The sequence below is a fragment of the Garra rufa genome, chromosome 15 (genome assembly GCF_049309525.1).
Source record: "Garra rufa chromosome 15, GarRuf1.0, whole genome shotgun sequence".
Classification (NCBI taxonomy): Eukaryota; Metazoa; Chordata; class Actinopteri; order Cypriniformes; family Cyprinidae; genus Garra; species Garra rufa.
The window spans coordinates 525,759-552,699 of record NC_133375.1 but is presented as its reverse complement, the minus strand read 5'-3'; the positions used below and the strand labels follow the sequence as shown (position 1 = coordinate 552,699).

At 35.9% G+C, this 26,941-nt stretch overlaps 1 protein-coding gene across 1 annotated transcript; it reads left to right on the top strand.

Moving 5' to 3' along the window:
- The first annotated feature begins 8,969 nt into the window (after window positions 1-8,969).
- On the top strand, window positions 8,970-26,941 carry LOC141286892 (glycerol-3-phosphate acyltransferase 4-like). Its single transcript, XM_073819006.1, has 11 exons — window positions 8,970-9,045; window positions 10,127-10,466; window positions 12,453-12,527; window positions 12,642-12,731; window positions 15,710-15,803; window positions 15,892-16,007; window positions 16,144-16,199; window positions 17,743-17,828; window positions 22,340-22,468; window positions 23,006-23,085; window positions 25,283-26,941. The coding sequence occupies exons 1-11, from the start codon at window positions 8,988-8,990 to the stop codon at window positions 25,389-25,391; spliced, it is 1,233 nt and encodes a 410-aa protein (XP_073675107.1). The 5' UTR covers window positions 8,970-8,987; the 3' UTR covers window positions 25,392-26,941.

The window sequence follows — 26,941 nt, the reverse complement described above, 5'->3', positions numbered from 1 at the left end:
AATGAAGAAAAATTACATTTTGATATATTTATAGTAGGAGTTTTACAAAATATCTTTATGGAACATCTTTACTTAATTTCCTAATGATTTTTGGCATAAAAGAAAAATCAATAAATTTGACCCATACAATCTTTTTTTTGGCTATTGCTACAAATATACCCCAGCGACTTAAGACTGGTTTTGTGGTCCAGGGTCACATATATACTTTTTAACCACAAATGGTTAACGGTTAGTTCTTTGTCTGCAGAGCTTGACATTAACTTTTTTGCTCACCAGCCTCTGTGGCTGGTTTTCCAAACTTACTAGCCACTCGGCATTTTCAAAATTTTGTTGCTGGGAAATTAAGTTTTATATGACTAAAGTTACTGCATACTGAAATATATTTAAATTGATTTCCAAGTCTTTTTTTTTTTTCTATTTAAAGGGCATTTTCCCAACGAAATCGGTTTTAACAAAACCAATCTTTCCACTGAAGAAGAAAGTGGAAGTGCCATTTAGATGTATTTACACAAAAGCCTAAGCTAAAATGTAGAATGAAAGCATTTACATTGCAAAACTGCAACAGTAGCCTATAAATAATGTTATGAGCTTGGTGTTTAAAATATTCTTTTTTTATATGAAAATATGAAAAAGGGTGGTTAAAAGGTGTATAAATATTTTTTGTAAGAAAATGAAAATCGTTTCACTAGATAAGAACCTTATTCCTTGGCTGGGATCGTGCAGAGCCCTTTGAAGCTGAATTGAAATGGCATTTTTTTTTTTAAAGTTTATAAATAATGTTATTATATATATACTGTATATATATATTAGGGATGTAACGGTATTGTAAATACCGTCGTACCGCAATAGCAAATTTTTTCGATACTACCGTGGTCGCATGACTCGATAAAACGATAGGTCTTCTGAGAAAAGTTTGCTCAGGCGAATGGAGCGAACGGGCAAGTAGGGCTCGCTGCAGCCTGCGGTGGACATCCAACCCCGCCCACATCCATGTGTGACGTCAGACACCACGCCCACGTCAATGCGTCACCGTGTGACTCCCCTCCCCATCGGTAGCCTTAAAGCGGTGCATTTCAAAATACTTCACGAAATTTATCCATGTAAAGTAGCTCTTTCTAAATTCATGGACATTGATAATACCTGCAGTTTCTGTAACACACATGAGGAAGACTTGTGTCATTTGTTTTATAATTGTGAATTGTCTCTTAGTTTTTAGTCTGATGTTAGCACCTTTCTATTTCTACAAAGAAATGTTAATTATATGCTTTCTTTAAAAGATGTTATCTGTACTTATTCTCATAAAAGTAAAATGATTGAGTACGTTGTTAACTTTTACATTTTGCAAGGCAAATATTATATTCATAAACAGAAATTTGCTAAATGCATACCAAAATGTAATTTACTTTTATCAGAAATAGAAGTTTTGAAAAGTCTTTAAAACAAATGAATACATTTGTTGTTACATTTCACGGAGAACTTTTTTTCTGGTTATGCTTCCACAATATAGTTTTTGTATATGTAAGGGAAAAGGAAGAAAATTTGAACTATTGTTTAGTTGTTTCTAGGTTTTAATTTAATTTTTGTTTATTTATTTACTTTTTAATTATACGTTTATTTATTTATTTTTTTCTCTCTATGGTATTAGTTTATTTTTTATTTTATTATTATTATTATTTTAATTTTATCTTATTACATATTGTATTACTGTAAACAGATTAGGCTTGTATTTTGTGTATCTGGATTTCTATTTCAATATTTTTGTAATGTCCAATTATTCTTTAAAAAAAAAAAAGAATCCCGATGTTGTACGCATGTGCAAGAATGGCGGAAGTATGTTGTATCGGGGATGTAAACAAAACAGTTTGTATTAAATAATACAAATTAAACCTAGGTCACCTTTCTTATGGAACTAATTACATTCGAACAGCCGGTAAAACGCTTGCTTTGGTTGATTAAAGTTAGGAAAATGGTAATTGGTAATAAAACATTTAAACCCTACCCTATTTGTTTGTGTAATGACATAAATTCACGTTTATTATAATCGATTTTGACATAGCTTAGACAAGATCAGATTTAGACGGACAAGTAAGTTTTGTTATTGTAAAAGTAACACTTAGCATATTTTCATTTTCATCTAATTCTCTAAAGATATGTCCACAAATGTGAACATTGCTAATCATATTATCACTATTTTAATATGTGTTAATACTATTTAATATGTTGGATGTGTGATGTGTTTGAACATGGGCGCAGCGTCTGGCGTCACACTTGGATGTGGGCGGGGTTGGATGTCCACCGCAGGCTGCAGCGAGACGCTCCTCCGAACGGGAGGTAGCGGGAACTACAATTCCCATCAGCCCAGGCGTGGCCATCATCCTTTGCGGTCTGTTGTCGCTACAGATCAGAGTATGTGAGCGGAGTGGAGCGGTGTGATTCTGAGGGAGGAGCGGATGTTTGAAAAGTCGGAGCGTCGTGGTTTTAACTCGCTCCAAGACCGCTCCACCACCGCTCTATCATGAGAACAATTCATGCCAACGGTCCCTAATATAACTTCATATTAAGCAGGAATTCACATGCTAAACATATTTCGCTTGATAGAGATGGATCACTCAAATCAGAAATAATGTGAAGGCTATGATGACGGCAATGTACATCATATGAGCGGTAAATTATAGTTCACAAGGTTGTTCTTTCTAGATAATTAATATTTTCAGGTGAAAGCATCATTTAAACAGGTACAGCACTTATTCACACGCAATCACTCTGTTAATGCATTAAAACAAATGTAATGGTATCCGATTTCGAATGAGCGGAAATCTGTAAGAAATGCAGCGATCCATAAGTAAAATAACTGGCGAAAATGTATTTTTATTTTCATTACAAACTTTGCACTGCATAAAGCAGCAATTATACTCTTTTAATGCTGATGTTATTAGCTTGGAAGCTGGAGCGGAGTGATTATTAAATGCACAGAGCGCGGAGGGGAAATTGTTGCCGCTCCACTCCGCTCACATACTCTGGTCCCAAGTGAGAGGGTTTTTTCTGTTGCAGGGGACATTGTAAATGCCCAGAGATCCCAGCTTTTACCAGATAATGTTAATATGCTAATTTCCCTTAAAAAAACCTGTCTCTGTCTGAATAAGTGAGTGTGTGAGTGAATGAGGTGATTGTTCTCAAATACTCATTCAGCACATGGGCCAGCTGCAATAAGTAGGCTGCTATTTTTATTTTTTCTGAGTTTTCAAGAATACTAAATTGAAACTTTAATTTTTTTTTTACATGGTTTAATAATTTTTTGTTATTAAAATTGAAGTTCCTGTTGCAAAGTGATAGATGGCTAATTTGTATGCCATTGATAAGTTCAGTGTTCATGTAAACTGTTTAATAGGGTTGGGAATCGAAAATCGATTCCGATTCTGGAATCGGATACTTAAGATAAAGAATCGGATACTTGTTATAATATTAAAATTTCGATTCCTCGTTTCGATTCCTGGTTGCATTTTTTCCATCTAGTGATCTGCCAGGACCTTCCGCGCGTGCAATCTGCCAGGACTTTACGTGGTAATGTAAACATCAGTCGAAAAGATGGATCACGGTAAGCGTTTAAAAGTGTGTCTACGCTTTGTAAAAACCGAAGACAAATCTACCGCTGCACGCAAACTTCATCTTAGAGATCTGCAAGGGACGGATTTTAGTCCTGCGCCCGCCCACTCCAGAAGGAATATATGTTATTTCGTCCCGCAAAAGCCCACATAAAAGTCACTTATACCCCCGCGGGAAGACAGGTATCTACTTTATCTCTTGGCTGCATGAAACAAACCCTCCCGGTAATGTAAAGACAAAGATGACCAGAGTAATAGTAACGAACTCGCGCGTGCCTAATGTATTCATTCTTGTATATCGGAGTCGTACATTAGGCACGCATAAGTCCGCTGTTGATTCACAAACTATTCATGCTTTCGGTGCTCTGATCCATAGTATTTTTGCGTGAAATTTCAAAATATTTGCATAGTTTTCAAAATGAATGTCCTGTGAGTTTTTTATAATGAATGCTTACCCATAGAGGTGGATCTTGTAAGGGTCAGTGGTGTTTAAGCACATATGAGCACCAGCATAAACAGATTTACAATGTATTTACTGTATTTTTCATTTATATGTTTATTTTATAATAAATACAAACAGTAGATATTCAGTCACTTAAGAAAGAGTACTCTGAAGTTGTGAAGAATGTCTGAATTAAATAATTTAGGTGCTTTAAATCTGTATGTGTGTATTCATGTTAAAAAGTTAGAGCAGAGGATTTTCTTTTAAATTCAAAAGTATAGCTTTAATTTAAAGTTTGTTTGATTTTTTTTTTATAACATGCAGGAGAAAAATAAAAAGGCAAAACTAATGTTTAGGTTAATAAAAAAGGTTAAAAAATAAACACCTTTAGAGGAAATGTCAGGCATAGGGGGGGCCTTGCAAAACTGACCCGAGAAGAAGGGGGCCCTGATATAAAAAAGGTTGAGAACCCCTGTAATAAAATAATATGTTGCAAGCTAGCACTGAAAATAAACATGTTTAATATATTAATGTTTGACTTTTGTGTTTGTTTTTTTTTTTTTTTTTACTAAATCGGAATCGAAACTGGGAATCGAAAAGAATCGGAATCGATAAGTGGAATCGGAATCGGAATCGAAATCGATAAAATTCAAACGATACCCACCCCTACTGTTTAATAAGCACTTCTGGCACTTTTTTCGAGTTTCTTCATTAGTTTTGTTTTTCCTGTAAATGATTCAATAAATACCGTACCGTGACATTCATATCGAGGTATTACCGTACCGTGAAGTTTTGATACCGTTACATCCCTAATATATATATATATATATAAAAAGACAATCTACTTAATATTGTCTTAATAAATGAGCCATTGAGTCATGCCTTCAGATGATTCGTATAGACTTCTGATTCATTCAAAAATGAAGCAAGAGCTTGTCCTTATGAATGGACCACTGAATTATTGACTTAAATGATTAAGTCAGTAACGAAACACCATTGCTCAGAGATGCGTGACTGTATTGTATCTTGTTTTCGTTAAAGCTGGATATAAACTAATGCAAATATACCAATCCTGACATTAAACATTGGTGTCTGACTTAACCGATAGTTCTGCCAATCAACTATCGTTGCCGATTAATCGGCAAAACCGATACATCGGCCGACCTCTAAACATGACTACATAACGCGTGGAGTCAAGCTAGTGCAAGATGAATATTTGTGGTTAAAAAGTAAATAAATTGTAATGTTCTTTAGAAAAAGAGTGATCGTTTCAATAGATAAGAGCCTTATTTCTCGGCTGGGATTGTGTAGAGCCCATTGAAGCTGAACTGAAACTGCAATTTGAGCCTTCAACCCAATGATCCCCATTAAAGTCCACTATATGGAGAAAAATCCTGGAATGTTTTCCTCAAAAACCTTAATTTCTTTTCGACTGAAGAAAGAAAGACATGAATATCTTGGAAAACATGGAGCTGAGTAAATTAGCAGGACATTTTAATTCTGGAAGTGAACAAATCCTTTAAGTGGGTTTTTAGAAATATTTCATAATTACCAGTATCCAAAGGTTTATCAAAAAATAATTTCATTTTACTATTATGATACATGTTCAAAAAACAGTATTATCAGGAAAATAGTACTATCACAGTACCATGTCCGAAAAACAATGGTAATATTATGGTACATTTGATCCTTTTTTTTTAATGGCATGCACTTGGTAGTCTGAACTTCCCAAGTGCATCTAGAGCACATTAACATGTTCTACATATTCATACTCTTACATTATTGTGGCCGTCTGATAAGATGTGGATGGTGTTGGGAGTCGAGTGCACAATTTGCATTTTTTATTGGTCCAGAACCTACTGGGATCTAAATATGAACACAGGCCAGGTGAAATAAAGTGGATCTGGTTAATCACATCAGGTTAATGTTTCTAGAAAATGCATAATTTGCTTCCTCTACTGGCACGGTTTTCCCCCACATTATAATCGCAAAGATAGCGTTAAAAGACACACGTGGTGGATGGAGGGAAGAGATGAGGGGCTGCTCCTCTCCAGCTGTGGCTGATTTATTTCAACATTATCTCACGTCCGTCTGAAGCTGTTGCGTAACTAGTCGTGCATTCTCACTGCAAGAGCAGACATGCATGTGACACTCGTCCTGCTGCCTGAAACTTCTGGAAATGAATGTATTTCCAACACCAAGCAAGAGATTTTCTTGAAATAAAGGAGAAATTCTAGTTAAATGTCATGTTGTTTGGATGTTACACAGCATTCAGCTTGACCAACCTAGTCATGAGGAAGCAATAAAGAGGAAGTCTTATAGATAATAGTGTTTCCTAAATGCCACCAAAATCTAAAATTGTAAGTAAAATGCTAAAAAGTGGTGTTCCTGATTGTGTGTAGCACCTACGGCTCTGCAGTTTTAGCTATTTAGGATTGCGAAGTTTTACTGTACCATAAGCTTCAGGGACAATATAGGGTCTATATTCTGTCCCCAACTTTAAAGTACTCTTATTACAGATAAGAAATTAGACAAATAATAGGCTAACATTGAGTACATTTTGATGTCAATAGCAGCCCTTCAGTGTTTTTTGATTCTCGGTAAAGTCAATTGTGTGCATTGTGTGCTCCACATGCCTGGATTAACATACTGACATTATTCCTCCTCCCACAGCTTTTCAATGAAGTGCATGTTGTTCCCTTAGGGAACATTCAGTATGGATGTGTGCTTGTGCTATAGTCCACTGCGATGAGTTTTCAAATCATAAAACAGCAGTTTTATTTTAAGGCCCATTATGACATAATCCATTGAGGAAGTATAAGAGTTTTATTTTGCGATAATGACTGTCTGACTGTATATTAGATATGTAATAGAGCGCTGGAGGGATGGGATATTGTTGTAGGCCAAAACCCGGAAACAAGTTGCTGTAGCTAAAGTCAATGGTTTTTTTGAATGAGTTTTTTAATCATGCTCTTGCACACTTTTTTTTTTTTAAACTACATAAGTGAAATGAGTTGAAAGCTAGTAATTTTCCTGTTAATTCTCATTGTCTTTTTAGAAAGTTTTGTAATATTTCTCACTACTGAAACACACTAATATCTAATTTAATAAGATGGGTTACATTGACACATTAAGATTTTGCTTACATCTACCTTGTACATATATTTTTTGCTATTTTGTTCAAAAGTTCTCAGAGCAACAAGTACAATTTTAACAACATTTCAAGTTGTTGTATTTTGAATCCAATTTTTCTTTGTAAAAGTCAAAAAGTTGATCATACTGATTTCAAAGTGAGAGCGGGGCACACTTTTTGAATTTCGCGGTTTACGTAAATCCATTTGGGGTTAAGAGTACAATTTTTATCCACATTATTTTCACACTTGTTTAGTACAAATATATCACTTTGTTTCATATTTACAGTGTATTTTCATTATTTACCTCAAAAGAAGGAGGTGAAACGTGACAACATGCCCCCTAGGTGGGGTACATTGTAACATGTAGGGGGCACATTGTAACACGAGCATATGACAGCTTAAAATGTTATCTGATCGAATGAAAAAAATATACACAACAAACAAAAGTCCTTACAAGTAAATAGTGTAAATTGCATCGCTAATGTCATAGAAAATCATAGTTTAATAACAGCGGGGCATATTGTCACACAATGTTACAACGTTCCCCATCTGCGCGACTGGAATATAAAACAGGTTAGTGTATTCCGCTGGTTTGCGAAGCATTAATAAACTATCTAAACTGATAAATAGCAAATTGGAGATTAAAATAATAGCAGATTTGTCTCATCATAACATCTTAGTTGATAATTCAGTACACTTTATTTTTGACAAAACATCCCATGTTTTGGTAGTGACAGGAATAGGGATGCACCGATCCGGATCGGCCGATCTTGCTTGCGCGTTTTGTCAGTAAAGCCGGTTCTGTAATCAGCAGTAAATGCCATCAGGTGCGTGATTTCACGTTGAGCCATATATACTACACACAGCCGTTGTTTACCGACGAGCTGCGCACATTCACACTGATAATGAACATGGATTTGCGCATCTTGTCTGTGAACAACGGCTGTGTGTAGTATATATGACTCAACGTGAAATCACGCACCTGACGGCATTTACCGCTGATTACAGAACCGGCTTTATTGACAAAACGCGCAAGCGGATCGGCCGATCCAGATCGGTGCATCCCTAGACAGGAATGTTTTGGTAGCGACTACATCACAACACAAAATTTTAACTTGCATACTAAAACACTATTAAAACATACAAATAAACATAAAAATGTACATAACTGTACTAAAATTGTATTTCCACCACATAAAGAATTATGTGTTTTATCATAAAATTGTCATTACCGAAACAGTCACGACCGAAACATTCTGTGAAGTTTCGGGAAGTGAAAACTTTTATGGGATAACACTCAAAAAAACAAAACAAAGATGTCACTACCGAAACTTCACGAAATGTTTCGGTCATGACTGTTTTGGTAGTGACAATTTTAGATACTTTTGAAAATAGCTCAAAGATGCTAATCAGCACATGGTTAGCTAGCACAGTTCTGAACAGTTGCACACATATAAAAACTAAATGTTATGGAATAACTCCCAAAAAAAGTGTTTATATAAATAAATAAATTGTTTGCTAGTGACATTATTTAAAGTTACACACAGATTTTTCATACTTTTAAACACATTTACCTCAAAATGATGAGGCCTATCTACTCACCATGTTGAGGGACACATAAATATTTCTCAGCCAATGGACTAAAACATACACTGTTTCGGTAGTGACATGAAAATGCTGGACACAATAATATCTTTTCAATTTAATTAAGATAATTGTTATGATAAAACAATACTAAGATGTTGCAGTGGTTAAAAGATTGCGTTAAATCAAATGTATTTTATTATTTTCTAGTGGGCCACAGTGAGGATGGAAAGAGGAGCCAAGGAGAAGAACCATCTTCTGTACAAGCCTTACAGCCTTCACGGTACGTGTGTTAGCGGCTGTGTAAACACTGTGTGCTGTTACACCTGTGGGAATATTATTTATTACTTCTGCTGTATGCTCATCTGCTTGTTAATCTGCTTGTTTTGGTGTGTCTCAAGTGCTCAGTGGATCTCACAGGACATGTACTGTGGTGTTTTTGTTAGCCGTTTCTGTTAAAGGAGAAGTTCACTTCCAGAACAAAAATGAACAAATAATTTACTCACCCCTTTATCATCCAAGATGTTCATGTCTTTCTTCATTTAGTCATAAAGAAATTATGTTTCTTGAGGAAAACATTTCAGGAATGTTCTCCGTATAGTGGACTTATATGGTGCCCCTGAGTTTGAACTTCCAAAATGCAGCTTCAAAGGGCTCTAAATGATCCCAGCTGAGGAAGAAGGGACTTATCTACCAAATGATCGGTTATTTTCTAAAAAAAAAAAAAAATACAATTTATAAACTGAATGCTCATCAATGCTCATCTTGTTTAGCTCTGCATCAACTCTGTGTTTTCCAGTTCATTATAGTTAGGGTATGTCGAAAAGCTCCCACCTCATTTTCTCCTCCAACTTCAAATTCATCCTACATCGCTGTTTTACTTGCTTTGCACGTTAACTTTGTAAACACTGGGTTGGTACTTCTGCAACTTGTAGGATAAAAAAATGAGGTGGGAGTTATTTGACTCACCCTAACTGTAATGAACTGGAATACACAGTTCACAAAGACCTAGACAAGTTTGACCTAATTGTTCATAGAAAATAACCCATTGTTTCACTAGATAAGACTCTTCTTCCTCTGGGATTGTTTAGAGCCCTCTGAAGCTGCATTTAAACTGCATTTTGAAAGTTCAAACTCAGGGGCACCGTAGAAGTCCACTATATGAAGAGAAATCCTGAAATGTTTTCCTCAAAAAACTATTTCTTTACGACTTAAGCAAGAAAGACATAAATATATTGGATGACAAGGGGAGTAAATTATCTGTATATTTTTGCTCTGGAAGTGAACTTCTCCTTTAATTCAGTTGTATATTAAAAATCAAATTTCTTAGGGATTTTAATATTGCATAAATTATTTTCTCTCAGGCATCATTGCTAAAGAACTCACATCTCTAGAAGAGGAGCTCAAAGAGATTCGGCGCAACGGCAGCAGCCGAGAGTTGGATGGCTCCGCCTCCGCCTCCACCACAACGGGCCCCGCCCCTTCCTCATCAGAGTTTGAAATGTCAGACACCTTCTACTTTTGCCGTCGTGGCATTGAAAGCATCGTAGACGATGAGGTTACCAAATGTTTCTCGGCAGAGGAGCTTGATTCGTGGAACTTGCTGACCAGGAGCAACTATAACTTCCATCACATTAGCACCAGACTGACAGTGCTGTGGGGTCTCGGCGTTGTCATCCGTTATGGGTTCCTCCTGCCCCTCAGGTGAGGAAGAAAATGAGGCCACTACCATGGTGGGGTACTACCATACATTTTTGACACACACCGTGTGCACTGGTATTTTTTAAAGTAGCTTCTGGCACCGCCAAGGGATATTTTTTTGTAAGGGACATTGCAAATTAAGGGAGTATTCAAATTAGAAACCGTTGCTTCATGAAGAAAGGAGCCGAGGGAGCTGCTGTTACTCTTATTTACATGTCTGTGATAAAACAATCCAGCAAAGATACAGCACATGGTTCATTGTTGAGTACACTGGTACACTGGTCCCTATGTCATATAACAGAACAGAGAAAGCAGCGCTTTTTACTTTCAATGGCTATTATTAGTGTTAAAGGAAATAATAATAATAATAATAATAATAATAATAATAACAATTCTTATTTTGGATTGGCTGACTTTGTAATTTGACATTCTAACTGGTCCTCCCTGAGACACTTGCTCTGTTCTGGCACACGAGTCTGAATTTAGCGTCTTAAAATACAGGCTAATTCTGACGCCCCCTCAGGGCCATATGGAGCTTGTGTAGGATTAATGTCAGTCAGGGCCATGGCCTTAACCCACATTCTTTAATAGAAACTCACCGTCTCGTTTGCACATTTGAGATGAGAAAGAGCGCCTGGTTTCTGAGCTCTGTTTAATCAGATGTTCTCACCTGGGTATTGTGGGATTAATTGAATCCTGGACAGAAACCTAAATGCTCAGCTTAAATTTTTCAGCAGCATGGGTCAGAGCTGTGGTGTGGTGGGGAGCGCGTGTGTTCTTTGAACTGTTGTAATCATATAGCTATATAGGTTTATATTTGACCTGTGACATATTTCAGTGTCTCTATTTCGTGTCATTCATGTCCTAAAAAATTTACTTTTTTATATTAAAGGTGCACTCATTAATTTATTGCTAATTAATAAAGTTCTACAAATAAAAAAAGCTAAATAAAATAAAAAAAAATTGAAATTACATGCATTCATATGAAATGAATACAGTCAAACCCGAAATTATTCATACCCCTGGCAAATTCTGACTTAAAGTTACTTTTATTCAACCAACATTTTTGTTTTGGCCGGAAATGACACAGGCTTCTCCCAGAAGATAATAAGACGATGTACAAGAGGCATCATTGTGGAAAAAAATATTTCTCAGCTTTTATTTACATTTGAACAAAAAATGGCATGTCCAAAATTATTCATACCCTTTGCAAACTGTCACAGTCTATGGGGAAATCCAAAGTTCTATACCATTCCAAATAGTCCAAGCTGTTCTTAATTACCCTGATTCATTGGGAACAGCTGTTTTAATCAACTCAACAGGTGAAAAACAGAAGCTCTCTGCTGTTGGTTTGTGGACACTCATGGCTAAGACAAAGGAGCTCACTGAGGACCTGTGCCTGTGCATTGTGGCTACTCACAAGTCAGGAAAGGGCTATAAGACCATATCTAAATGTTTTGAAGTTCCAGTGGCTACAGTGCAAAGTATTATTAAAAATAATAATACTCCGCACTGTGAAAAGTCTCAGAGGATGTGGTCGGAATGGGCAAAAATACCAGTGGAGACAAGCAAAAAGCTGGTCAGCAATTATAGGAAGCGTTTAATTGCTGTAGTAGCCAATAAAGGCTTTTCTATTGATTATCAAGAAGGGAAGGAATAATTTTGGACATACCACTTTTTGTTCAAATGTAAATAAAAGATGAGAAATGTTTTTTTTTTTTTTTTCCCCACAATGATGCCTCTTGTACTTTGTCTTATTATGTTTTGGGATAAGCCTGTGTCATTTCCGGTCAAAAAGAACTTGCTGGTTGAATAAAAGTAAATTCAAGTCAGAATTTGCCAGGGGTATAAATAATTTCGGGCTCGACTGTAGTTATGTTTCACAAATCTAGAAAAATGCAAGCAGAACTTGCTGTGCACTTTTAAATTAAAATTTTGTAAAGATTGTTCCAGTGTTTGAGCTACAGTGTCTTGTTTTCGGTTTATCAGGTTAACATTAGCAATCACAGGAGTGAGCCTATTGGTTGTCTTCACCACCATGATTGGTTTTCTGCCCAGTGGAAGGTAGGAAACAATTAAATAAAATATATATGATTTTTTTGTCATTTGTTTTGCTTTCTTAAACTAGTGCTGAAGCAACATATTTGTGAGGCCAATAACAGATCTTAATGTTTGCAGCATGAAAAATTTTCTCAGTGAGAAAGTGCACCTGATGTGTTACCGTATCTGCGTAAGAGCGCTGACTGCTATCATCACATACCATCACAGGTAAGAAAATATTTTAAGTGTCACAGATGTGTGAAAAAACATTTGTCTGCTACCTGAAATCCCCAACCGTCTGGAGCCTTGGCATTTTGGGTCAATGTGCAATTTGAAATGGCACGTTCACAAACACGCATATAAGCTCTCACAATCAGATGCTTACACTTACATTAGCACTCACATTCATGCACGTAAACACAGTTGTAATAATCACAATCAAACAAATTATCAGATACATGCATAATCACTAACACTCACAATTACTCTCACAATGCACACTTAGAATAACATGCTCAAACACTCACATGCACAATCACACAGATACTCTCTCAATCAGATGCTTACATATAGACCGTCACAATGAGAATATGTGGGTAATTGTGAATGTATGCAAGCATGTGATTGTGAATATGTATGTGACTGAGAGTATGTGTGATTTTGTATGATTAAGAATCCCCTTGTTAGAGTGATGGTGTGTGATCTGTGCGTGTGATTGTGAGCATCTAATTGTGAGAGTATGCTTGTGATGCATGCATTCACAATTACTCACACATTCTCACAATCACAAAAACAGTCACATGCACAGTCACAAGCATACTGTCACAATCAGATGCTCAAATTCGCACAGAGATTACACACCATCACTAACGCCTGTTTCACACATACTCCGTCTGCAGTGTGTATGCAGTCCGTGTGCGTTACGTATGCGGTGCAGAGGCAGCACGGACTCGTTTTGCTTTCACACAGGACGCGCTTGCAGTCCGTTCCTGATCCGCGGGTGTTTAACACAAACACACCATTTATCCGTTATTTTAATTTCAAATCCAAACGTGCTTTTTCAGCATTTATCACAGTACGCTAATACAATAATACTAGACATATTTCCGTTTAAACTCAACGTATTATAAACAACGTAGGCTATTATTCAATGCACTTGACTTCTAGATTTGTATAAGTTGCTCAAGCAAGTTGCAACACATTTAAACACAGCATAGGTAGGCTATATCTTCCTTTTCATATTGAAATTAGGCTATCACAAATATTTTAAATTAAAACTTACCACAGACAGAAACAGTCGGCTTTCTGTGCTTTTCTTTCGTATTAAATCTTTATTAAAAAACATATTTTAAAGAACTTTTCTACCTGGACAATTGCATCTATTATGTAGCCTTGTTTATTTAAAACTGCACTATTTTAAACCTAGCCAAAAAGCAACGTGTTGACTGTGAAACACAGTACACTGCATTTATATGCAGTTTTGGTACATTTCCGTGTCAATCCGTGTTCATTTTTACAGCAAACAATGTGCTGTCACTTTAATTCAGCGCATGCAACGCAATGCAGCACAGCAAAAATAGACTCTGTGCCGAAACGATCCCTGCACTGCTGCAAACGCACCGCATCTGGAACGCACTACCGGACAGCAACCGCGTGCAGTGTGAACGCTCTGATCCGTTAACATGGGTGCGGAAAAAAATACGCAACGCATACGCACTGCAGACGGAGTATGTGTGAAACAGGCGTTACAAGGGGATTCTCACAATCATACAAAGTCACATACAAAATCACACATACTCTCACAGTCACATACATACTCACAATCACATGCTCGCATACATTCACAATTACCCACATATTCTCACAATCACAAAAACACTCACATACACACAAAATCACAAGTATACTATCACAATCAGATGCTCACAATCGCACACATAGACACTCACAATGATGTGCACACCATCACATGCTTGCATACAATCACAATTACCCACATATTCTCACAATCACAAAAACACTCACATGCACAATCACAAGCATACTATCACAATCAGACGCTCACAATAGACACTCACAATGACACATAGACACTCACAATGATGTGCTCACATCATACAAACACTCATATATACTGTACACATACACACACAATCACATACATACTCTCCAGATCAGTAGCTCACAGTCACAGAAACACTCGCATAACATGTTCAGAATCACACACTTGCACATTCACAATTACAAAATTCCCACAATCAGACACTAACAATCAGTCACATTCACACACAATCACACACACCTTCTCAATCAGGCAGCCACACGGTCACAATTACACAAACTAATACACATTCTGAATCACATACTGTACATACAGACTAACAATCACTCAATCAATCACACACACATGCTTAAAATTCACAATATTCACACAATCACAATAAATCCTTCACAATCATGCTCTCAAATAAAACTTGTAACTGCACACTTAAATCGTGCATTCAAAATCACATTCTCACAATCACTTTCTCACAGTTCTCTCTGAAGTAGCTCTTCAAACCTGACTATCTTCCTTGGCACACAACAGGATGAATTTTGAAGAATGTACTAGTCACTCTTGTCCATTCAGTTACAGTAAATGAGAGCTGGTGTTTGAGAATATTAACTCTAGAATGTTCTGTATCAATGGTGCATCAGGTACATTTCGATTCTGATGTTATCTGACACACAAACAGAATGGGGTCAGACGTCATAACACCCGAACGATAACAGCGAGTTAACAGGGGCTTGGTGTTTCAATGTCAGGCCAGCCTTCAGCTGAATTTGAACTCCTCCAATGGCCTCTTTGTCATTATCTCAGCTTGTCATTCCTGCATCGCCCTAATGTGATCATGTGTGGTATTACAGGTCACTGTTCTCTTGTGCATTCTCTCTCTCTATCTCTATCTCCTTTCTTTATAAGAATAAAGAAAGGAAAAAAAGGACCTCTCCCTTGACCAGTCAAACTAGTTCCTTTCACAAGGACATTCAGGGTTTTGTGACAACATAACAGCATGAAGAAGACTCTACTAAACTGTTGGATGTCCGCATAAACTTTCATTAGATGACATTTGGCCTGTTTACCATAAACTTGGATTGCTCTGCTTTTCCAGCCAGTATTTACACTCTCTACTCAGATCTCCTGTATTTGTCTTTTTCTGGAACAGTGAAAATAAACCCAAGAATGGAGGCATCTGTGTCGCCAACCACACGTCACCCATTGACATCATTATACTGGCCAGTGACGGATGCTATGCAATGGTAAGTGTGTGTTTGTATGTTTTGACTGGAAATGTAGTTGGTGTGTTTGAGAAAGAAGCACTAAAAGGGTTAATTGTGTGTGTTAAAGGTGGGTCAGATCCATGGGGGTCTGATGGGACTCATTCAGAAATCTATGGTGAAAGCTTGTCCACACATTTGGTTTGAGCGCTCAGAAGTCAAAGATCGCCATCTAGTGGCTAAAAGGTAACAACATCACAGCTGTCATTTCTGTGGGTTTTAAACAAAAGCGCTGGATTCTTCTAAAAATAGTATTATTTAAAGTATCTCATTTACATATTATTAATATTATTGTCATTGATTAAATACGTTTTTATTTTAGGTTGAGTGATCATGTAAAAGACAAAAGCAAACTACCCATCCTCATATTCCCAGAAGGTGAGCTGAACTCATTCTCCGAAATTGAAATTAATAAGAAAGTGAGACTATAGGAGACTACTATGTTTTTTCCTACACCCACTACCATTAAAAAGTTTAGGATCTGTAAGATTATTTATGTTTTTTTTTAAAGAGGTCTCTTATGCTTATCAAGGCTGAATTTATTGGATCAAATATACAGTAAAAACTATATAAAAAAAAACTTTTTTAGATTTTCTTTATTCCTGTGCCAAGCAAAATTTTCATCAGCCATTAGTCCAGTCTTCAGTGTTACCTGGTCCTTCAGAAATTCTTCTAATATGCTGAATTATTATCCATGTTGTAAACAGTTGTGTTGCTTAATATTTTTTTGGAACCTGTGATACTTTTTCAGAATTCTTTGATGAATAAAAGTTTAAAAGAACAGCATTTATTCAAAATAGAAAACTTTTCTAACAATATAAGTCTTTGCTATTACTTTTTTAGTATCAGTTTAAATATACACATTAATTTCCTTCAAAAAAAGAAAGAACAAAAATTTACTGACCACAAACTTTTAAATGGTAGTTTGTTGTTACAAAAGATTCTACTTCAAATAAATGCTGTTTGTTTTAACTTTTTATTTACTGAAGAATCCTGAAAAAAATATCACAGGTTCCAACGAAATATTAAGCAGCACAACTGTTACCAGCACTGATAAGAAATCAGCATATTAGAATGATTTCTGAAGGATCATGTGACACTGAAGACTGGAAAAATGATGCCAAAAATTCAGCTTTGAGCACAAAAATAAATTACATTTTAAACTATAGTAATTTTACATAAAAAAAAAAAATTCTAGATTTTTGATCAACTAGGCAGCCTTGATGAGCATAAGAAACTTCTTAAAAAAAAACATAAAAAATTGTACTGATCCCAAACAGCTGTGTGTGTGTGTATGTATGTATATATATATATATATATATATATATATGTGAACTGATGGATCCACAAGATAATGTCTTATAAAAATTTTAACTATTAAACAATTTAAACAAAGGCAGTAAAATATATGTATATGTTATTTAAGTAATATAATACTTGATTGATAATAATTGTTTAAATTAATATAATTGATTTATTCTTTGAAAGTTTAATATTAATTTATGCAATTGCAATGTGTATATATATATATATTTATATTTATTTATTTATGTTTTTACTTACTGACTCCAAACTTTTGAACGGTAGTATATTTATTTTTAAATTGAAAGGCATTCTAAATTTAAACAGTAGGAAACAAATACTGGGAATCTATCATTTAAAATCAGTATTTGTTAAACATTTTCTCACAGAGTGAAATGACCACACTTGTTTTTCAGGCATACATAGAAAGATAAAAATTGTTATGGATATACTGTATTCCTTGTTTGTGATTGATTAATTTTAAAAGACCTTTTACAGTGTCTTCACTAATTCATATACTTATATAAACGTGTAGTGACTAACATAGAACAACTGAGGTGATCTAGATGTCAATGGTATAATGTTTGTTTCATGCGTTTATCATATTAATTATCTCCAGGTACCTGCATTAATAACACATCAGTTATGATGTTCAAGAAAGGAAGCTTTGAAATCGGCTCAACCGTCTACCCCGTCGCCATAAAGGTCAGAAAATCTCACTTCCCTATTGAATACTCTGATTTAGGGATGTGAGCAAACTTGGAACATTAAGTATTAAATTTTAGTGCACAACTTGTCTTGCAATGTTTGAGTTGTGATCATAAATGATACAAAAATGGTACACATGGGAGTCTGAGAACACTAATGAAAATACTGCTGTTTTACCAATTGCATATCCAGCATTTGTATGAAAAGTTTAATTAAAAAAATAGCATTAATAAGGGTCCTAGTATTTGCTTTGTCCTCTTCACTTTTGGGGATAGTTCACCAAAAAGCGAAAATTCTGTCAATAATTACTCACCCTCGTGTCGTTCCAAACCCGTAAGACCTTTGTTTGTCTTTGGAACACCAATTAAGATATTTTTGATGAAATCCAAGAGCTTTCTGATCCTGTATAGACAGCACCACAATTGACAAGTTCAAGGCCCTGAAAGGTAGTAAGGGCCAGTATTGGGCGCATTACTTAATTAAAGGTAATTAGTTATAGTTACTAGTTACTTCTCACAAATAGTCAAGTTGCATCGTTAAAGTAACTAATTATCAGGGAAAGTAACTATTGTGTTACTTTAAAAAAAAAAAAAAAAGTAAAATATGTCAAATAACTTGGATGCCCCAATATTAAATATGGCAAGTAAATGAAACAGTGTACACTAATCTACACTATACTGTTGCTGTGGGACAATGTGAGACACCTTCCAGGGGCTAAATATCATGTTATTGGGGTTGCTTTAACCCGTGGCATGTTACTGAAAAAAGTAATGCTGTTAGTAACGCTGTTTATTTATAACGCCATTATACCCATCACTGGTAAGGGCATTGTTAAAGGACATGGAAAAACATCCTACGGCAAGACTGTTGTCACGTCGGTACTGTCTGTCTCATTTTTTCCTGATGACTGTGATACGAACTAAAAAATATTTAGTCATTTAGAAACTGCAAAGGGTCTACTTTTATTTGTGTGGAGTCATAATAACAAGAAAACAATGTGATTTTGTAAAATAAAGAAAAGAAACGGTGCGCTCTCTGCAGTCTCGGTATCTATCATCTCTCTTCATAGACACATAAATAAAACAACCTGAATCTCCGCGAATATGTGCACCACAGACATGAGAAATATATGTATAGAGAGCTTGAAATGTCTACGTTTCAATGAAGCAAGTCACGTCGAAAACAAATATTCTCTGATAAAGTTATCCGTATGACACCAACGCAAGCTACAGTATTTCCTGTCTAAACTCATTTCTAATGTAATCAAGCCTACGAGTGACTCCACTTTTCAAATTTGAAACATCTACATAAGACGCACACATTGATCATATTCATCTTGGCTACTTTTCGTTTGTGGAAGAAGACGAGCTCTGAGGAATAAAGCCAAAATTTACCTCAGAAGAAGAACGCAATGCGAAAATTATATCACAATGCAGCTATTTTTTATTTTATCTTTGCTGTTATAAATAAGAACAAATGCAAAAAAAAAAACAGTATAACAAATAGCCTAGAAAGAAAGAAATAATGCATTACCTTTATCATTTTACATTTAAACAAAAGCATTCATGTGCGAAAAACAAATACCCAAATGTGTTTATTAAAAATAAATGTATGATTAAAACCACAAAAGCAGTGTAAAGAAGTGCAGCAAATGATTCCCTTTTTTTCTTTGATTAATATTGAGACAGACTACTGTACAGATATACTGTAATGCACGAATCAAATATAATAATAAACATCAGATGTTTTTCCCCAACAGTTCCCCAAGGGATTATGTTTAGCGATTATGTTTGCGTGAATACTAAAATACTGTAATTCTGTGCATATGTGTATTTATTGGGTTTGCACGCCATCGGAAGCGCGTTACACGCACACTTTGGATGACAGTCAGCGCGAGAAGCGAGCAGAGAAAAGGTTGTCCTTTCAGTAAATGTATAAACAAATAAACTTTTAGATGCCTAATCACTATTTGGAGCATTTGCAATCGCTAGATGGTGGCCTAATAAACTAATTTTTGTGAAAAATGAAATTTTTCACTTTTCCACCATTTTGCCTGTACCTTAAAATATCCTGTGCGCATTTACACTTATTTTGCCAGCAAGGGTAAGATAAGACGTCATTAAACCGTGGAGAAGTACAAATTGTAGCAATTTTAATGACAGTGTAAACGGGGTCTTAAAAGTATTCTCATAGCTTCATAAAATTACGGTTGAACCACTGCGCTATGTCACATGAGCTATTTTAGCAATGTCCTTGCTACCTTTCTGGCCCTTGAACTTGGTAGATGTGTTGCTATAAATATTAAAACATTTTCAAAGTTTTCAAAATGAGAAAAAAATATTAGATTTTTAATGTGGTCTAACATTTTTGAACCCTTACTGTAAAACTGTAAAGACGCATTAAGCTGATGTGTGCTATTTGTTGATTTGAGTTTTGGCTGGAGGATGATATAACAGGCGAAAACAAAAAATCCCATAGATGGAGAGACCTGAGCCGTCTCTAGGGACTTGGGGGTGGACTCTTTTGCCTTAGTCCAGTAAGAAAACACCTAGTTATCCTAGAACAGCATAGCAACATGTTTAAAACCACCCACAACAGCCTGGCATCAAGTCTCTAAAAATGAAGATATCTAGTAATACCACAGTGTTCTCTTTTGAGTACTGAAATAACTTTTTTCTTTCACTGATCCTTTACAGGTGCAAATACCCTTTGAAAAGTTCCCATGCACATACCTTTTACACTTGAAACACACTGGACATATTGATTTCAAACTTATCCACTGTTTTGAATGATCAGTCATGCTCTATAAATACTTCACTTGTGTTTTTAATGCTGCAGCTGGTAGGCTGTATGATTTCACTCTCAGTCTGAGCTGTGAAGCTGCTTTTAAAGGTTACAGTATATCTTCGTTTTTTCTTTATCACCTCTTATGGTAAGAAAAGTGATGAAGCGCAGATGATTAGGATGTTGATGTCCTAATTAGTATTTGTCAGCATCTTAACATCCTTCAAGTTTACTTGAGAAGCAAAATTGTGTAAGATATTTGTTTTTAGAGAATAGATCTTGAATTTTATGTTGCTATATATACAGTCAAGCCCAAAATTATTCATACTCCTGGAAATTCTGACTTAAAGTTGATTTTATTCAACCAGCAAGTTTTTTTGACTGGAAATGACACAGGCTTCTCCCAAAAGATAATAAGATGATGTACAAGAGGCATCATTGTGGAAAAAAAATATTACTCATCTTTTATTTACATTTGAACAAAAAGTGGCATGTCCAAAATTATTCATACCCTTCTCAATAATTAATAGAAAAGCCTTTATTGGCTATTGCAGCAATCAAGCGCTTCCTATAATTGCTGACCAGCTTTTTGCATGTTTCCACTGGTGTTTTTGCCCATTCATCTTTAGCAATAAGCTCCAACTCTTTCAAGTTGGAGGGTCTCCTTGCCATCACCCTGATCTTTAGCTCCCTCCACAGATTTAAGTGAGATTTTTAGATTTAAGTCAGGACTCTGGCTGGGCCACTGCAAGATGTTAATGTTTTGTCTGCTAACCATTTCTTCACCACTTTTGCTGTGTGTTTTGGGTCGTTGTCGTGCTGAAATGTCCACTGGTGCCCAAGGCCAAGTTTCTCTGCAGACTGCCTGATGTTGTTGTTGAGAATTTTGATGTATTGCTCCTTTTTCATGGTGGCGTTTACTGTGATTAGGTTCCCTGGTCCTCCGGCTGAAAAATAACCCCGAAAAATCTGACCACGTCCTCTTAGATTTTTCACAGTGCGGAACGTCTTGTATTTTTTAATAATACTTTGCACTGTAGTCACTGGAACTTCAGAACATTTAGATATGGTCTTATAGCCCTTTCCTGACTTGTGAGCAGCCACAATACGCAGCCGTAGGTCCTCAGTGAGCTCCTTTGTCTTAGCCATGAGTGTCCACAAACCAACAGCAGAGAGCTTCTGTTTTTCACCTGTTGAGTTGATTAAAACAGCTGTTCCCAATGAATCAGGGTAATTAGGATGCTTTAGAACAGCTTGGACTATTTGGAATGGTATAGAACTTTGGATTTTCCCATAGACTGTGACAGTTTGCAAAGGGTATGAATAATTTCGGACATGCCACTTTTTGTTCAAATGTAAATAAAAGCTTAGAAATATATTTTTTTTTCCACAGTGATGCCTCTTGTACATCTTATTATCTTTTGGGAGAAGCCTGTGTCATTTCCGGTCAAAAAAAAAAACACTTGCTGGTTGAATAAAAGTAACTAAGTCAGAATTTGCCAGGGGTATGAATAATTTCGGGCTTGACTGTATGTATGTATATATATGTGTGTGTGTGTATATGTGTGTATTGTACGTTTTGTTTAAAGGGTTAGAAGTTTTAGATATAACTTTTAAACCTCTAAACAAGAATATGACTTTCTGTTGTTGATTTGTTGATTCGTCAGCATTGTGGTGGTGTATGTTGCATTGTGTTTTATTTGCATGCCTTTGTGTTTTTCTAGTATGACCCTCGGTTTGGAGAGGCCTTTTGGAACAGCAGTAAGTTTGGGATGGTGAATTATCTGCTCAGGATGATGAGTAGCTGGGCCATCGTCTGCAGTGTGTGGTACCTGCCTCCGATGAGCCGTCAGGTAAGGCCCACATGTCTGCATCCTCTGTAAATGCAGTAAAATCTGTGGTATGAATGAGTTGCACTGCCCATCCCATTTTTGCATGGGTGCATTTAATACACAAATCAAGCACAAATGAGCCTGTGTGGGTTTGGAGTTTTGTCCACCCACCACAGATTGGAAATGGACATCTGTGTTTGCATGTGGGCATGCAAATAAACAAATACACCATTGTTTTTAACGCATGTAAAGGCTTCGGTCCCAAAAAATACCTGAAATGGTCACCATAGGTAAATCATTGTGCTAACGTAATCCGCCCCACATTGAATGCTACAAAAGTTCTTTGGAAAATCACTGGAATATTGTTGGAAGTTTTTCTTTTATGTATTTATAGTTTGTTTTACTATTTCGGCAAAAAAAATAATAGCTGTTTCTTCAGTTAAAAATTAACATGCTGTTCATTGAAAATAATTGTAAGAAGTATAAAAATAGACACTTAATACATTTGAAAACCAAAGGTCAAGGTGTTTTGTCAAGGTCTGTTTTGTCTCGTTGTAGGAAGGTGAGGATGCAGCGCAGTTTGCTAACAGAGTAAAGGCAGCCATTGCCAGACAAGGTGGTCTGGTGGACCTGCTGTGGTAAGTCAGTTGTCAAAACTGATTCAAAATAAAAAATAAATAAAGAATTAACATTAATTTAACAAAATAAGATGAAACGTATCATGTCTGCGTGAAAAGGGTGGGGGGAGGAATGCAAATACATACGTTGCCTGGCAGGTTTAACAGCTTATCGTAGTCCTCGGACTGGTTGGAATACCACTGATTTTAAGGTCCTATGCCTTCCACAGACGATATACGAGTGATTGCTATAAGGATGTGAAGAGACTTTGTTTTTGAACCCAATCACCTACCCTGCCTTTAATGTACAGTTGAGGTCAAAAGTTTACATACACCTTGCAAAATGATTTTACCAAAATAAGAGGGATCTTACAAAATGCATGTTATTTGCTCTTTCCAACAATGACTGTATGATTTTGAGATTCATCTTTTCATACTGAGGGCAACTGAGGGTCTTATGTGCAACTATTACAGAAGGTTTAAATGCTCACTGATGCTTTAGAATGAAGATGGAGGATGGGATGAGGATCAGTGAGTGTTTGAGCCTTCTGTAAAAGTTGCATAAGAGTCCCTCAGTGTGAAAAGATGGATCTCAAAATAATAGTCATAGTTGGAAAGGGTTCAAATACAAGAATTGTTCTGGACAAATAAGGAACTGATAAACAACTATCACTAAACGAAAAAACAGCTGTGGATCATTCTGGTAACAACACAGTATAAGAATCAATTGTATGTAAACTTTTGAAAAGGGTCATTTTTATAAATTCAACTATTATTTTCTCTTGTGGACTGTATGTAAACATCTTTTATGTGAAATATCTTATTCAGGTCAGTACTAAATAAAAAATAACATGCATTATGTATGATCCCTCTTATTTTGGTAAAATAGTTAACATTTGCAGATTCTGCTAGGTGTATGTACTCAACTGTACATAACGGAAAAAATTTAAAATAAAAATTTAAATGAAAAACCATCAAGTGTGAGCCATTACACAGGGAGTTCTGGTAATGTCACTTTATGGACATGTTCTTTCTCACTTCCAAAAACTCTAAATTTAACAGTATTTTAGTGTTAAATTTCATTAAATGTCCATTTAGTTACATTATTACAGTTTTCACTCACTGTATAGAGTAAGAGAGTTTACCTTTAAACAATTAACAGCAGCAATTTTACAGTCTTTTGCTGTAATTAGGGGTTCAAGTGCGTAGCGCTGAAACCTGATTGTAATTGTTAGAATGGCCAAGGATCAGCAATCTCCATGTAAAACTGATCAGGCAGACCAAACCGTAAGTTGTAGAGACTTAAAATTTAGAGGGATGGTAGTACTCACGCCGTCTACAACGTCACCAAGGTTCACCCCATTCAGCTTGACAGGAACGCTACAGTGATAAAAAGTATGAAATCGCTTATAACTCCTAAACTGTTAGTCACAGGCTCAAGTGTCTTATGTGAAATTTACAGGTATTTTGGATTTTTTGAAAAACCTACTTTTTCGAACTAGTCCTAGGTTTTTCACCTGATCAGAGCCAAAGTGCTACAGAAAGATTCTCTGAAAATTTTTAGAGAAATTGGCCACTGGGGGACAATATTGCATTTTACAAGGCCGTAAATGAATGTATATTGTGTATTTTTTTAAACATTCACACAATATTCATATCATATGATAGACCTCCTTATTCCGAACAACTTTGTCTCTAGAACCACTGCTGTCAATAAAATCATTTGTCAAATGATTGAGAAAATGTAAAAAACAATTTTCTGGACTCTGAAGGTCAATAATTATCCCAAAAAAATCATTTATTATTTGGAAAGCTATAATGGGATAATTTAGAAAAGGGGCCTGTTTAAATATACCCAAAAGCCTATAAAGCCCTAATGAAAACTCAAAACTTCACAAAACCTGACAACATACGTGTATATATATATATATATATATATATATATATATATATGTATGTATGTGTAAATGTATATGTAGATTTTTTTTTTTTACAGTTTAAACACATGTGTTGAGGCCCAAGAAAAATAATTAAAAACAATAATATAAGCTGTTACATAACTGACATAAACATAAAATGTCTGGTCTTGAGCTTGGTTTGAGCTGATCTGCCAGCCTGGCCAGCTAACAAAGACCAAAACCTTTCTAAATAAATGGTAACCAGACTACATTTTTTTGGAAAAAGACAATTTAGTTGAAACAATTTTTTTTTTTTTCAGGGACGGTGGGTTGAAACGAGGGAAAGTGAAAGACACTTTCAAAGAGGAGCAACAAAAACTCTACAGCAAGATTTTGGTTGGAACGCAAGAGGACCGCAGTCGTTCTTGAGGAGAGGAAGATTAATCAGGTGAGGACCTGGAGGCCAAGAGACGGTTCAGAGACCTGGACAACGACGTTATGGTTTTGTTTTACATCAAATAACAAGAACTGTCCTTGTTTAATTGTTCATCTATGAGAAGGACCAAAGCGTGTCCAGTGTTTTGGTCAGATCGTGATCAAAACACCATGAGACTGATACATAATGTTCATTTGACCAAAGTCAATGTAGCGTGATTCAGTCTGTAGTGGCCGAGTCGCTCGTGAGGAGTCATAAGGACGCAATACAGCACTTAAATGGTTTCTTTCTCATTTTTGTTCCTTACTTGGTTAGTTTCTTTTTCTTTTATTACCACTTACTATTAACGTGTCATTAGGACGCAGTAAACTATTAAATTTGATTGCCATGAATGGTTGAAGCAAACGCCTCATCAGGCTGCACGTAGGAGTCAGAAAGCATTTCCATCTTTCTGCTATACTTCTGCTGCGTGATTTACTTTAATCCTGGATTTTAACAGGAGAAAACAGCAGAAATATGCATGGAAAACCTGCAATTTATTTTAAAGACATTAAGGTTGTCCTGACCTTTGCAGATAATCTGCAAGTGACCTTTCAAAATACCTCTGTATAAACAATCAAACCTGTGTGAAGGGTTTGAAAAGAGTTTGTTATATGTTGTTTGTTTTTTCTCGTCCTTGTTTGAAAGATCCACAACTCTTTGCCATTTCCATTCACATCTGGAAGTCAAATCATAAGAGTCTTAATGACATTGGCCAAGTGATGGCCAATTGAAAACTCTATGACCTGTTGTTCAGATACTGCACACATCCAAATTAAAACCAGTGTTTGTGATGTTTAAACAACACTATGCAGCATGTTCTGTATATATATATATATATGCAACCAGTGTTTCCTACAGGATTTTTTCCCCCAGATAAACTCTAAAACATGTTAAACAATAACACATTTTCAATGCATAATTTTCATTTCTGGGCTTTTGAGTAAGTAAACAGATTCAGTTGAACAAGATTTAATTATTTGTCTGCGATTTTTGTCTGTTCAGACCAATGCATAAAAAAACTGCAGACAGGCTGATTTTTTTTTTTTTGCACAGAACTAGTGCTGTCGAGTAATCACAATTAATCGCATCCTAAATAAAAGTTTGTGTTTATATAATTACATATGTGCCTGTGCTGTGTATATATAAATGCACAAACATACATGTACATATTTAATAAATATTTAAACATGTATTCATGTTTTGGGGTTCAAGAGTGTAGTGCTGAAACCCTATTGTAATTGTTAGAATGGCCAAGAATCAGTAATCTCTACATAAAACTGATCGTGCAGACCAAACTGTAAGTTGTAGAGACTTGAAACTTGGAGGGATGGTAGTACTCACATTGTCTACAATGTCACCAAGGCTCGTCCCAATCGGCCTGACGGGGGCACTACAGCAATCAAAAGTACAAAATCGTACTCCTAAACTGGTAGTTGCAGGCTCAAATGTCTTATGGCATTGGAATCCTTGGCTCAAACCAGACAAAAGGCATGCCTCGGAT

Bases quoted from the DNA above. Each gene is read 5' to 3' on its own strand.
- LOC141286892 (XM_073819006.1), top strand. From the start codon at position 8,988: ATGGAAAGAGGAGCCAAGGAGAAGAACCATCTTCTGTACAAGCCTTAC. The intron at 16,008-16,143 runs GTAACAACATCA...TTTTTATTTTAG, and splicing joins CGCCATCTAGTGGCTAAAAG to GTTGAGTGATCATGTAAAAG. The intron at 17,829-22,339 runs GTCAGAAAATCT...GTGTTTTTCTAG, and splicing joins TCTACCCCGTCGCCATAAAG to TATGACCCTCGGTTTGGAGA.